Genomic DNA, 14,744 nt, shown 5'->3' with positions numbered 1-14,744 from the left:
AAAAACTACCATTGAATGAAACAGATTTCATTTTATTGAAACAAAAAACAAAACACCTGTAAAAAAAAAGCATTACAACAATACTAGATAATTATTTCGATTTATTTTAAAATTTAAAGAACAATGAGTAAAAAAACATTATTACATAACATGGAGGATAAACAAACTACAAAGTACAATAAAATCAAGGATAAAAAAAAAACTAAATGAGATTCAGAAGGGCGGTGTTGCTTCTCACTAAAATGATGTTGTAAATGGTGCTGTTTTTCAAAGATGCTCTCAGTGGGTCAGTTCGAAAACAGTCGTTCAACGTTACTGAATACGGATAGTACAATAACTTACAGCAAGCATGTGATGATCTACGGTATTGGTAGCAGTAGCAATAAAAATCACTGTTTTGAGATAGCTCAGCCATTTCATCACAACACTTCTCTGATCTGTGGTAGCAGTAGCAATCAAAATCGTTGTTTTCATGTGGCTCGGCCATTCTGAGATTAAAAATCATATGCATTATGCAAATATGATAACCATGAAGTGTCGATAAATCAGATAAAATAAATGATAAATTACAGTCAACTTACCTTCAGTAGTTTCAGAGTTTATTTGTAAATTAATTCTGTTTCAGTATTTATGTTTTAATTTTTCTATATACCGCGGGGGTTGTATAAACATTTCCCATTGTTGAATTTTCAAAAAAATCAAAATTTATTTTTCAAAATTGAACAATAGAAAAGATTCTACAACCCCTGTGGTGTTACATTTAGGTATAAGGCACTAAACTTGCATAAATATAACACTGTAAGGGTCTTAAAAACATTTGCCATTGTTTATTTATTTTTCAAAATTGAACAATAGAAAAGATTTTACGACCCCTGCAGTGTTACATTTAGGTATAAGGTACCAAACTTGCATAAATGTAACACCGCAGGGGTCATAAAACATTTCCCATTGTTTAATTTTCGAAAAATCAAAATTTATTTTTCACAAGTGAACAATAGAAAATATTTTACAACCCCTGTGGTGTTACATTTTAAAACTGGCGGCGGTTTCGCTTATGATGTGGCCCTTTTCCCCTTTCTTTTCTTTTTTTGGTACAAATTTTCGTAATTAATTGCAATTACTCAAGAAGCTATGTACTTGAGTAATTGCAATTATAATTGCGGCGTTCCATGCCTCACGTTAGGCCACATCTACTCGTAAGTATGAAAATTCCATAAAATTTGCCCATTCATCTACGAGAACATTCGTTCCAAAGAATTTTTCTACTTTTAGACTGAAACTAATGATGTGCTACGCACACTAAAAACAGAACAACCGGCGAGCTCATTCAATACGCAGTACACAATGCCTCACAGTCACAGGGCATGGCTCACTTCAGTTATTTTATTAGGTTATTGATCAGTTATTTAAAAAAAAAAAAAAATTGATAAAATAATCAAAATACCAATGTTATACCGTTGAAAATCATTTCGGTACCTATTGGTATTTTGGTATTAATACCGTTATAACGTCTTTATCGGTATTTTGTAAATCGGTACTTCGTCTGTCTGAAAATTGGTATTGGTAAAACGGTATTTGTAAATTTTTTAAAAATTTGCCGGTATTGGTATTTTCGTACTTATATTGGTATGCAGCCCTGATAGTGATATTGTATCCGGCTATGGGTTGAGTACAAAATGAGTTTTTGCATATACATACCTAATTGGATTGATTGGAGATTAACGCGTAGGTGCAGGAGGTGTTTTTGACTTTTCCCTGAAAAATTGGAGGCGGATTCGATAGAAAGTTGGAGAGCCCCTGAAGACTACAGCCCCCAGCTCAAACCATCACTTTTCTACCAGGGGGTTTCAAATTTTAAAATTAACATGCATGTACCTTGGTTTTTGGACCTATTCAAAGGTTGAGTAAAACAACCAAAAAAAAGTGGGAAAATGTATAAAACGGCGTTTCAGTTTCTAAGCAGACATTCTATATTATCAAATATCAATCATCATGTACCATCCGCTCATTTTTATTCTTCAAGGATAGATTCTTCGCAAAAAAAAATTAGCCAAATCTGTGCAGATCAACACGTGTCTCTCGGTCCCTCAATGTTCTCATGGGATTCAACATGGTATTCTACAACTGAAAAAAGTAAAACTGAAGTTTTGACCGAATTTTTCTCAAATTGATCGTTTTGATCTAAAAAAGCAAACGTATGAAGAACGTGAAGGTGTTTCAGTGAATTTCCAACCCTGAGAGGTCCATTATTGAGGGATCTGTAGCCACCCACAACAGTCTCCGTCAGGTTAAAAATGCATTTTAATTACCTTGATGTTGTTCATATGTTTGCTTCTCATGATCGAAATTATACTAAATTCTGGAGATATATTCAGTCAGAACTGCATTTTCAATTTTTTCCATTATTATGCAAAATCCTGTGTTGAATCCCATAAGAAAATCCGATCTGACTGATTTACTCGCCACTAAAGGAAAAAAAATTGGAGGATGACATTTGAACATTTCTAAAATTTTGTAACTTGGAAACCCCATTAATTCGTCACCAGTAGAAAAAATTTCTCAGAAAAACTTTTTTAGACAAATTTTTGTAAACAATGATGGCTGTTGTTTTGATTTTCAATGTGAATTATAAAATTTGAAAACCAGGTACAAAAATGGTCGTTCAAGTCTGAGATCCAAAAATTTTCATGTATAGCCTTTTAAGGTCTTCCTGCAACTTTCTATCCGAGCCTCCTTCAATTTTTCCACAAAAAAAGTGCTGCGTTCGTGAGACTAAACTCGCTGTATTGTTGAGTTGAGCGATTCCAGGTACTTGTATCTTCCTGGAAAGATGGTTCTCGTATCACGTTTTGAAAACTCTTGAAGTTCCCTGAGTCTCGAGTCACAGCTCAGATATAGGATGGAAGACTTCATTGATCATGGAATGCGCCAAGCCTTCCCCCGGCGCCTCGAATCGATTGAAAACTGTTTCGAACCGCTTTGCGCAATTCTGGTGGCTCCAGCAGATTTTTGAAAGTTGTGCAACCTTTTCTTTCAACTTCTTCAACCCTCTCGCTTGTTTTCAGACACTTCTGGTTTCTTGGCTGTGTTTAGGTAGTTTTGACGAGTCCTTTTTCCACAAAATTTCACCCAATGAAGTTAGAAAGCTAAAATTCATTTCGTATCCCAATTTTGACATGCTGAGTTCATTGAAGATGGTTTTCAGTTGTGTTGAAGCCGTCAGCATTTTTTTTTTTTTTTTTTTTTACAAATTTCAGTTTCTCAAAAACTGTCATAAAATCTGTCAAAATAAAGCATCTTCAGTGCATATTTGTGACCTTTCTGCCCGATCGGACACCAATTCTCCGAAATCAGTTTGTGTCGATTTAGGACCGTACATTTTTCAAATTTTGAATAACGAAATCGTTAAAGAAATTTACTGCTTCGAACCAGCAGATACCGATTTTGGAAAAATGATGTGGAATCGATCAAGTGGATCGCTATTTGCTGACCAGCAGCAATGTCGATTTGAAGAGTTTATGACATTTTTTGAAAATCAGAAATTTTCAAAATATGGCCGAAGACTTCAGAACGGCTTGAAACCTCCTCCAATCTACTCAACATGTTGAAATTAGAGTATACAAGTAAATTCAGACTTTCCAGCCTCATTTGGTAACTTTTGCGTAGATTTTAATTTTGAATAATCTGTTGAAGATTTCAGAACTGTACAAAACGGTTCTAAACCGTTATCATTCGATTCATGCGCGGAGTAGGGGGCTCAAAAATATGTTGCATACCAAAATTCAGTTTTCCATAATTTTGATTTTTTTTTTTTTTGCATTTTTAGCTCTTCAATTTTTCAAAAATTCACAAAAAATCAAGAAAATGCGCTATAGCATCCAGAAATTTGTTTAGTGATGTTTTTGCATTCTCTTTCGATTTAGTTTCGTCTGGTTCGATAATATTTCTATCGATTCAGATACTTCCCTGCAGAATTTCGCAAAGATCTACGATTATTAACTATTTTTTAACGCTCTTTTTTTGCTCGTAAGAGTACGAATATACCTACTTTCAATATTTTATTGCTCAGCAGTTGAATCAAACATCTCCAGCATTTCAACAGATGGCCAATCAGAGAATAGGACTGCAATTGAAGCCAATCTGAATCAGTGATCAATATTTTGAAACCGAATGTGAGACTGAATTATACATAAATGAAGTTGTTGCAATGAAACATCGTATTGTTATCAAAGTTATTTCTTCTATTAAGTTATTCTGATCATACAGCAATTGTAAAGAGCTTTTTTTAAATTCAGTGTTTACTGTTTATGTTATGTGATCTAGCTGTTTACCACGCCAAACGAGGACAATTCAAAATTATCTGTAGATTGGCAAAGATGGCTTTCAGTTTTATACCATTGTGGAAAATTCAAATTACAGTTCAAAAAAACACAACCAATAAAACATTACAGTTAGTTTTTTAATTTTCATCAAAAATACGAGTAGCAATGAAACTGATAGAAAATACTAAAGAGGAAGCAAATGCAGAAACTATTTTACAATCAGCGAATAGGTAGTTTCGAAGTGAAATTTTAAAACAGTCCTATTATTGCTAGTGCCAATCTTGTACCTGAAAATGCTAATTTATAGCAATAAAAAATAAAACAAAAATAGTTGTGACTGCGCGAATCGGGTGCAGTTTTGTGATAGTATATTTTTTTCCTTTTTGTTTCATCAAAAATCAAGATTAAATCTAGGTAGTAAAATCAACGCAGATTTTTTTTTTTTGATGTTTTTGAAACCACGTTTCCTTTAAATATCGAGAAAAGCATCATGTTCAGTATTGATGTGAACTAGTTTTTTACTTGTACCTGAATGCACCCAGATTTATGTTAAACCTCTTAATAGGACACCTTGTATGTGGTGAGTTTATAGTCCTCGCTCCTCGAAGATCGAGCGAAGAAAACGGAACTCGATTCGAGCCCGGTGTTGTGCCATATTTCGAATCTGTTCAAATTGCGGAAGGACGTATCGGGGAAGGGAGAAAACAACAAAAGAAAAAGCACAAAAAAGAAATAAGACAGAGAGTTAACGATGTTAGAATGAGAAAATTCGCATGTGCCGATGTAGTGGTGGAGCCGAAGCGCAGGGTACCTCGAACACAGCGACCAAAAGGTATAAGGGCAGGGGCAGTGACAGGAGCAGGCGAAGGTATAGTAACACGATTTTATTAAACGTTTCTCGCGTTCTTTTTACGCAATTTTACTAGAACTTTGTTTCTTTACAAATCTTTTTCTGGCGGATTTCGTTGTATGCTGTATAGTACCCTGTGCAGACTGTTGTTGCGAGTCAAAGTACGTGTATTCGAGTTACACTAGCGCGTGTATACGAGTAGTAGAGCTCTGTGCTGCTTGCGAACTTACACACTATAAGAAATTTGGTTTAGGTACTATGGCGTTGTGAGGTAGACGTTTGTGTACACGAGCTCTTTCTCTTTCTATTTCTCTCTGTGTGAAAATGATTAATTGGCGAAGAGTCGCGTGAAAATGTGTTATTCGTTGTTTGAATTACATTGATGTATGTTTTCGTTAGTTGTAAATGTGTGTGAGTGTGTCACCGTGTTAGTACTATATATTGTACATATGTATAGCCTACTCTCTACTCACGAGCAGGGCTGAGTAAGGGATCCCCTCGTTTACCCGTTTCCCAACGTGTAGTCGTACCCTTTATCCAAATGTACATACATTCGTATAGTACGCGAACCTAGCTGATGTCGAGAAATTCTCTCTCTCTAATAAAAATATCGCCGATGCCCTTATTCCGAGTCGTATAAAGATTTCGCGTCTTATTTGCGAGCTTTTATTTTTCTTTTACTGCGTTAGCCTACCAATACTCATACCCTCCTTGTACAGTACTGTGTAGATAGAAAAGTGAAAGTTGTAAAAAAAAAAAGTTTGTCCGAAGTTGAGAAGAAAAATTCCAAGGATATTGGAACGTGTCGATGTCGTCGTATAGCGATGAGAATTCCAATCGGATACTACGACGAGAGTTTTTGTGGCAGCGGTGAATTTTTAAGACGATATTTGTCGCTGACGTTGGGTCTCAGAAAAGATGGCCGATTGCATGGCATAGAGTGGTACTTTGTTTTGTACTATATCTGCTCTATGGCGTATTATCTAATACGATACGATCCCTTTTTTTCCAACTTGATTGTTTTTAAAGAGAAAAAATCTTCGCTAAGGAAAAATACGAGTACGACGTATGATGTAATCTTTGGGGTAGGGGGAAATTCTATACATCGATAAGAAAGTCGAACACTTCGGTAATTAAAAGTCAAACTTTTTTTTTTTTTCGTTCTTGTAAATGAAATACTCGAGAAGATTCTCTACATCTATGGTAACTATCGCTAATTTGATAGCTTTATCGGATGCTGATGATGGTGTACGCATTCTTTTGAAATACTTTCAAGCCTATCTGTATTTTACCGATATGATGCGAAACAGGGGTTTTTTGTTAATGCGCTTGTATCGTTATTGAACGAAAATAAGATTTAAGATTTTTGCAACAAAAAAAAAGTTCTATTATTTATATTTTTTAATTAATAGCTTGTCGCGAGGAATATTTATAGAGAGGTTTTACTTGACCCCGAGGATATGGTTTAATGATGGAATTTGTTTAACATTGAATGAACAAAATTATTGTTGTAATTGCGTTGGTTGGATTTGTTTAACGAAGGCTGGTACTTTTTTTTCTTTTTTTATAGTATCCTAATTCGGACAATCAAGTTATCAGTATTATCAAATATTCACCGCTAATTGAAGATCACGGGAAGCATCTTATATGTAGAGCAGATAACCCAGCAATACCAGATTCGGGGATAGAAGATCGATGGAGTTTGAACGTGCAGTGTGAGTATTTTTTCAGATTTTCACTCATGTGCTTATTTCTATTTAGCCTATTGTTGATGAATTGACGATGTGTCTGCGAACGGGCTATTGACACATAATGAATTGAGGCAGTGTTGGCCGTTGGGATATCGTAGAAATGGAGTTTCCCATTCTGGAACTCGTAATTTCCCATTTTCCCCACTTTTCAAATTCCTCTTTTTTCCCCACGTTTTTTTGAAATGTTTTTTATATCCTCAACAAACAAGACTAAAATTTAAAGCTGAAAGTTTCTTCCATCCCTGGGAAAATATGGTCAAGAACACAAAACACGGATTACAGATAATTAACTAGAGGACAAAGTACCCAAAACAAAGGATAAAAAAAAATTAAAATTAAGGAAAACATGAAATTTAACATTTTTTTGGAATGGATTTTCATATTTCTCTAATTTTTCCGTATTCTGCATTTTGGGCTCAATTTCCCATTTCCCCCCCTTTTTCCCACGCTTTCATTTTTCACCTCGAAATCTCCCACAATATGGGGAATTTCCCACGATATCCCAACACTGAATTGAGGGAGAAGTACATCGTACAAAAACTGGCCACACCAGTAATTTGTTTCATTATTAAGTATATCATTTTCAACCACAAAGGCATTTCCCACGCGGAACGGTATCAATTGTGGTCGCCATTGGTAACCAGTGGTTCTTAACGAAAGCACCAGTGGTTATAACCACTGGTAGTTTCTTTGGTAATTACCAGTGGTCTGGTATGTGGTTGTACGTATTTTATTTATATGTACATATCACCAGTATAACAAAAAATCAAATATAAAATATTAAAAACATTACTTACTGTAATTTTCTTAAACAAAAAAACGATTTTATTACGACTTGAAAATAATTCATTATAGGCTTTACCTAAAGCGTTATTCGGGCTTCAGCAACGCCAATTTCCGTTGCGTTTTTTCGCTCATTGCTACATTTTTCGCCAATGCAGATGTTGATCTTCGAAAGGTCAGGAATTCAGGATGCTTATCCACAAAAATATTTCTTATCAAAATTGAAGTATAATTTTAGTGACTGTGGCAATGATAGTTTTTCACCCATTTCGGATTCTCTTGATTTTCTTCTCATCAAGCTGTGTTCTCGAAGGGACCTGTTCTCTATTAGGTAAGCCAGTAAAAAGTTTGGTAGCTTATCTGTGATTGACCCTTCCATCATCTCACTTTTCTCAAAACTGGCATCCATAGTGTTATTTAGAAATGCTCCAACACTACTACGAAAACAACGCTTAAAAATACGTCATCACTCACAACATCAGGAGAAGGCGGTGTTTTTGAAACATCATAGCTTTATTGAAGTTTTTTCCTCCATATGGAGAATCGTCATGACTGTCATGAGTTCCAATAGATAATATGTACATATTTTCGATATGGAGGTTGCAGGTATTGCAGTTGTTTTTCCTGAATCGTCTACGAACGGAGATTCAGGGTTTTTTCCATTTAGGAGAACTACAGGTGGTTCAATCAATGATGCAAAACTACTAAAAATTTTCGTTTTCTCCATCCGCCATGTTAGTTAATTTACTCCGAACTTTTCTTATTTTTTTCTCAATTTCTGTTGTATCTGAAAATTGTTCCGCAGGATGTATAATTTTACTTTTCATTTCCTTCGGATGATCTAAACCTATTGTTGAAATATTGATTGTTTCATAATACAAGTTTCAATTTCAGCCAGTTTGTTAAACAAATTGAACTTTTTTTAGTGGCAGTTTTTTTTTGAAAGTTGAACTTGATCATTGGAAATGCTCCTTAAGAAAAAGTTTGAGGACAACTTTTTAGGGTGCATCGCCTCCCTCCCCTCTCATATGGTGATTAGGGTGGTCCGTATTTTCAAAGTTGGGATTTTCCTCCCTCCCAACCCCCGAAGTGGTGACCGCTGGTGAGAAAATGAGTTTTTAAAAAACTTGGGCTGCGGTGGGGCTCCTTAATTTTCAAAAACTTTATGAAATACAAATTCAATTTCAAGTTCTGTTATCTCTGAAAAGTCTCTTTTGAGTAAAATAAATTCTCATACGATTTTAGCCCCCTCCATTGAAAACCAAGCTGGTCCCCTAAAATTGCTGAAATTCGATGTAAAATACAAAATTCAACTATTTTAGGGGACCGACTTGGTTTTCTAGGGATGGGATTGATATCCTCATGAGAGTTTATCTTAATCAAAAAAAAAACTTTTAAAAAGTGTTGGAACTTGAAATTTTTGAATTTTGAAGATTTTACTTTGAAGTTGGATTTTTTTGAGTTTTTGAAAATTTGTGAGGCCAATCGCAGTCCGAGTTTTTCAAAAATGGAAAAAATAAAAAAATAAAGAATTATTTTCTCTCTAGAGGTTACCACTTTGAGGGCTAGGAGCAGAAGAAATCGCGATTTTTTTGTCATGTATTTAAGGACCACCCTAATGGGGATGGTAGTAAAAATGTTTACAAAAGGTGCGACAGTGACAACGCTCTCAGTGCCTCCTCTATCTTGATCAAGTCCAGAAATATTATGGAAATCATGCAATGCAATACCTACTTACATGAAAATATTTTTCAAACTAGTTTTGGGTCTCCATTTCACGGGCGCTGCAATTCAAATGCAACTGTGGTAGGGACATCATATAAAATATTCAACAACTTTACGCAGGATCTCGCGTCATCTTCTTCAACCCAAATAATTAAATGTTGAGGTTAAAGTAATTTAGTTGAGGTTCATGGCGAGTGAAATTTGTCACGAGCAAAAAATTATGCCTTCAGTTTGTTTCTAAAAATCAATATCATTTTTCAGTGAAAATAAAACCGCGAATGTGACTCGTTGTTTCAATCAAATTAATTTTTTTTAGTAACTACAGATAGGTACCTACTTCGGCAGAATGAGAAAAGAAGTGTCCTGGATTTTGAAGAAAATTGGCGAGGAAGTTTACTTTGAGTGGGAGACTACGTAGAAATTTTTTGAGTCCCCCTAGCTGTGCAGGGCCCTCCAAGTGCGGATATTTCTTGAAAAATTGTGTTTTCCCCATTTTTTGGTACTGTCACTTGCGCAAAACCCTGCCTACACGAAGTATCGGTACCATAGATACAAATTTATTATTAAGAAAATTGTAATAGATTAAAATAAAAAAACTAAGCTAATAGAGTTTCAAAATAGCTTTGTATTTGAAAGAACACTTTTCAAGCAACCGAAGCAAAAGCAGAGATAACAATTCTTATCAAAAAACAATAACAAAGGCACAGAGAGAGGCAGAAAAAAACTCAGGCTGTCCTGCATTTAACCGCTGCTCCTCTGAAAGGAGTGATCTGAGTTTTTAAACCTCTCTTACCCATCGACTTTGTAATTTAATACCATTTATCGACTCGAAGATGACGGATCGGATGTATTTCGATTATCTTATCGATTGAATTAGGCGTTTTTCATTAATTTAAATTTCATTTTTTTCGAAAAATTAATCCTAGATTCGTGCTCAGCAGATCGAAATACTTCGATTACCACCCTTCATGGAATCGTTTAGATTAGATCTTCGAATTTACTCTAGTTTGATTTTTTCAAACGTAAAAAAATGTGAATTTTTCAAATTTTATCTGAAAATGATCTTGAAAAGATGTTTATTGAGGTATTTCAATCTGCTGATGAAAGATGGCAAATCTAGCTTTAGTTTCTCCAAAACGAGTAAAATTTTTTTAATGGTAAAACAGAACCTTACAATTGATGAGGAATCGAAATGAGTCATGACCCACCAATTTTCAAGTCGTTTGTTGAGGGTACTAACAGAGTTATAAATTTCAAAGCCAATTGATCAGGCAGATTGAGAAACTCGAATTGCACATTCTTAAGGTATGACCACGGGCTCTGCACACTAACAGAACCCAAAAATGGCAAAAAAAAACACTTTGTGGACTTCTGGCTCAGTCCCTTGTAAGGCTAGGAGGCTTTGAACTTTTTCTGGATAGTCTCCTACTTGACGTATAAACTGCTACATTGTTTTTGATCAAAATCCTGGACATGTTTTTTAATTCATTTTTCTCCTGTTGATAACATATATCAGAAAATTCACACTGAACAGAATAAATCATTCCGAATCATTGGAACTCAAACCGTGGTATCTCTTTGGACTCTTCATTTTCCGCTCAGCTGTTCTCTTTTTCTTTGGGACTTGCTTCACTTTCGTTCCCGATGGTCTCATTCCATGGATCGTCCACATTCTCGTCTTGTGGAAACGGCGGTTGATGACCTAAAAAACCACCACTTGACCCAAAATTTACCACAAACAGACAAACAGCTATACTACACTTACCTAAACCTACTACTTTACAAAATAGGTACAATGCGTGAGGCATCATGAGATATTGCAATTACGCATAACTTTTGACAATTTTTATCAAAAGAAATGAAAATTCCGTTTTATCGCTTTTACTTTTACCTACGCACATTTTTATTATCTTGAAGATGAGATGGAAATTTGAAAATACGTAGGTCTACTTCGAAATACCACCCACAGACTCGCACTTTCTGGCGTTGATTCGAAAGGATAAAATCCTCTTCAAATTCAATCGCAGAGCACATTCGAAGTTCGTACCTACCTATTTACCCATTATACCTATTCATTTTCCCAATTTCAAACGATTACTTACCTAGCTCGCATTCCTTGAAATATTTTTCAAGACTCCCTTCTCCACCATCTTCCTTCACGTGAATAAGTTCAGGTCGCAGTCTTATAACCTGAAACATCCATTGTGATGTTTGAACGTAGGGTCGTATCGGTATTCGAGATGACTACGACAATATACTTAAGTAAAGTTAGAATATGGAAAATAGGTAGGTAGGTTGTAGGTATACCAGAGAGATGAGCATTCCACTGTGAAGAAAAGCCATCGATGAAAGAAAAGTTAAGAAGCTGTTTTTTAAGCTTGGCTGATTTTTTTGTCATCGACTTTGGCTAAAAAAAGGATGCTTTTCAAGTGTAAATATCATGCAACGAGTTCGACCTTTGTACTGCGACTGGTATTGTTAGTAAACATCGTGTCGAGTCGTCTGCTACGTACCTACTACCTACCTATAAGTCTTTGGTAGCGAATCGAGAGAAATTATTGTCGTGGAATAGGATGTAGGTGTTTTTGTATACTTACCTACCAAGATTGGGCTTATATATGTACGAGTACGAGTGAAAGAAAAATACGCACGTATGTATTTTGTGAAACGACACCGCAGCCTTCGACGTCACCTTATCGATAAGTACCTAAGGTAACAAAAAGTATCTATAGAAGACGATATCGTACCTATAGGATTGGTGGCACAATATAAGGTGTATAGGTATAAGACGCGATAGGTGCTTACTGTCTTGTGAAAGAAATATATCGTCGTCGTATACTTACGAGAAGCAATGAAAAGTAGGTACCATATCAATACGAAATAGGTACTTTGTTGGTGTGACGATTCGATTCTAATTCACCAAATACGAGTTGGTACTACTACGGAGCGTGTTTATATTTTGAGCAAAAGTAGGTATTGAGCTACTGCGCTAACAATACCTTCGAATTTGGTGTTTCTTCAGACCGTTTTATATGTGTAGGTATTATTATCGTCGTACGTATATTTTTTTCTTCTTTGCACTTCTTCATCTCCGCATCAATCCACAAAGCATTGTAAATAGAGGAAAAAAACTACAGCACGGAACTTATTCCGTATAAGTAAAGTGGTATTATCAATATAAATGGAAAAATAAAGTATAATACGAATATTAGATTATATACTCGAGTTTTTTTTTTGCTCTCTTCTCCGCTTCGCTGTTCGTCCTTATTCTTTCTTTTTTCAAGTTTCTCGACGCGATAATACTTTTCCAAGACGAATGTTCTTCCTATGCTGTGCAGAGATACTTAACTCTATGGTAAGATGGCGATGAAACGATATCGTTGTCGTATGAATAGCGAATGGTATAGGCAGAGAATGTGGGGTAAAATGCTCGTAAAGATGGGCTCAATTAATCGAAGCTGTTTATTTACAGATGTACCTCGAGTATCGTTAAAAATCGGCCACAACTTGGATGCGCGAAGCATAAAAGAAGGCGACGACGTGTACTTCGAATGCGACATAAAAGCGAATCCCAAAGCGTTCAAACAAGCTTGGTTTCATAACGTGAGTTATAAACAGTTTTACTATTTTTTTTCCTCCTCCTGCGTTTTCTTCTTCATCGTCGTAGTCGTCGTATTTTTTTCATTTTTTTTCCTCGTCGTCTTTTTCACGCGCGGAGGGCTTTTTATTATACTGACGATGAAGAAATAAACGAGCTTATAGTATACGTTTAAGTTATTGAATTTTTACACTTTTAAAAGGCCCGACGACACTTATCGCGATGGTCGCGAAGCTGCGGATCGCTGAATAATTAAGTAGGTAGCATGAATTTAATGATGGTCGTTAATATGATTTATTATCAAAATGTCGACGTTGTAATAAATAATGACATATTTTCAAAAAAAAATACCTACCTATGTAATGTATTAATAAATAAAATAAACAAACAGTGAAGTGAAAGGAGCAAAGGTAAATGAAACGCAGGTATTTTAAATTATGGTGGTTGTAATTAAAAACTCTCGTAGACGTGTGTGGAGAAGTACTGATTGGCTGTTTCGATTCATTCATTTTGTTCAGTATCTGTTGCTTTTACCTAGACCTACTTATACAGGGTGTCCCATTTCATTTTTTCCAAAATTCATTAAATGATGTGGTATATGTATAATGCAATAAAACTAATGTGTGAAAATAGTTACACTGAACAACAAGCTTCTTTATCAATAACTGAAAAATCAATTTTTAAATACATATGTATAATTGTATATACCTAATGATGGTAAATGTGAAGCTATTGAAATCACAACAAGAGCTGTTTGGATAAAAATGCCAAATCATGAAGCATTGCAGCACTTGGTACCTACGTATGCAAAAACTCTTTTGAGCAATCAGCGAATAGGTGAAGGCAACATAAAGAATAGTTTATTTACATAGAAAGAATAAATGGAATCAATATAAAATATGTGATCATAGGATGTATTTTACCAACAAAAAAAAATGTGTAGTTTTGGCTATCAAATGATGCGAGTCCGAGCGTTGTAGCTATCAGTGTTGCCAAATAATTAAAAAAACAAATGTGATACACTTACCTATACGTGAGACACCCTGTATTACTAAAAAGCTCTCGGAAAATATAAAAGTTGGTTTCAGCCAACAATATTCCAACAGCCTCTCTTAATCGAACATAAGGTAAACCTCTTTTATCAAAAATTTGCTGATATCTGAAAACTTGCCGATTACGATTTATGGAGACAATATGAGTGCAATTAAAATTGCCATAAACCCAGTGAATTTTAAACGAACGAAACATTGATATCAGATCATTTTATTCGAAATGAAATTGAAAATAATACAATAGAATTGAAATAGGTACGTTTCGCTTCTTCAAATGTAGCAAATATTTTCACGAAATTAACCAGTAAAGTAATTTCTGAAAGACTATAGTTTATTTACATAGGAAGAATAAATGGAATCAATATACTTAAATAAATAGGATCATAGGATGTAACATTGTAACCATGCATTACTAAAATTTGATTAATCTATAAAAGCTGGTTTCAGCCAACAATATTCCAACAAAAGGTGGACTGCGAATGAAAAAAATACCAGATGATTTTCACCAAATTCAGTGTAGACTTTGATGTTGAGTTGATGATCACTCAGAACATTTCTTTGCCCTGGAGGAAAATAAGTTGTCGAAAAGAAGGCACTTTCGAAAAAAAGGTTCTTTTTTCAGTGTAGTCCCCATCTCAACTTGTTTAGAGGAAAATAGCTCAG

The 14,744-nt window shown here is 35.0% G+C and overlaps 1 protein-coding gene across 12 annotated transcripts in view; it reads left to right on the top strand.

Moving 5' to 3' along the window:
• Positions 1-14,744, top strand: part of LOC135835594 (MAM domain-containing glycosylphosphatidylinositol anchor protein 1-like) — a 378,701-nt gene that overhangs the window by 199,274 nt on the left and 164,683 nt on the right. For all 12 annotated transcript variants that reach the window (XM_065349940.1, XM_065349939.1, XM_065349937.1 and 9 more), the window contains 2 exons: positions 6,743-6,887; positions 12,904-13,034. In XM_065349940.1, the coding sequence (XP_065206012.1) occupies positions 6,743-6,887; positions 12,904-13,034 (276 nt within the window). The remainder of the gene's footprint in view (positions 1-6,742; positions 6,888-12,903; positions 13,035-14,744) is intronic.

This window comes from Planococcus citri, chromosome 2, assembly GCF_950023065.1.
Source record: "Planococcus citri chromosome 2, ihPlaCitr1.1, whole genome shotgun sequence".
NCBI lineage: Eukaryota > Metazoa > Arthropoda > Insecta > Hemiptera > Pseudococcidae > Planococcus > Planococcus citri.
The sequence above is the reverse complement of the archived record's forward strand: the minus strand, read 5'-3'. Positions and strand labels throughout refer to the sequence as shown.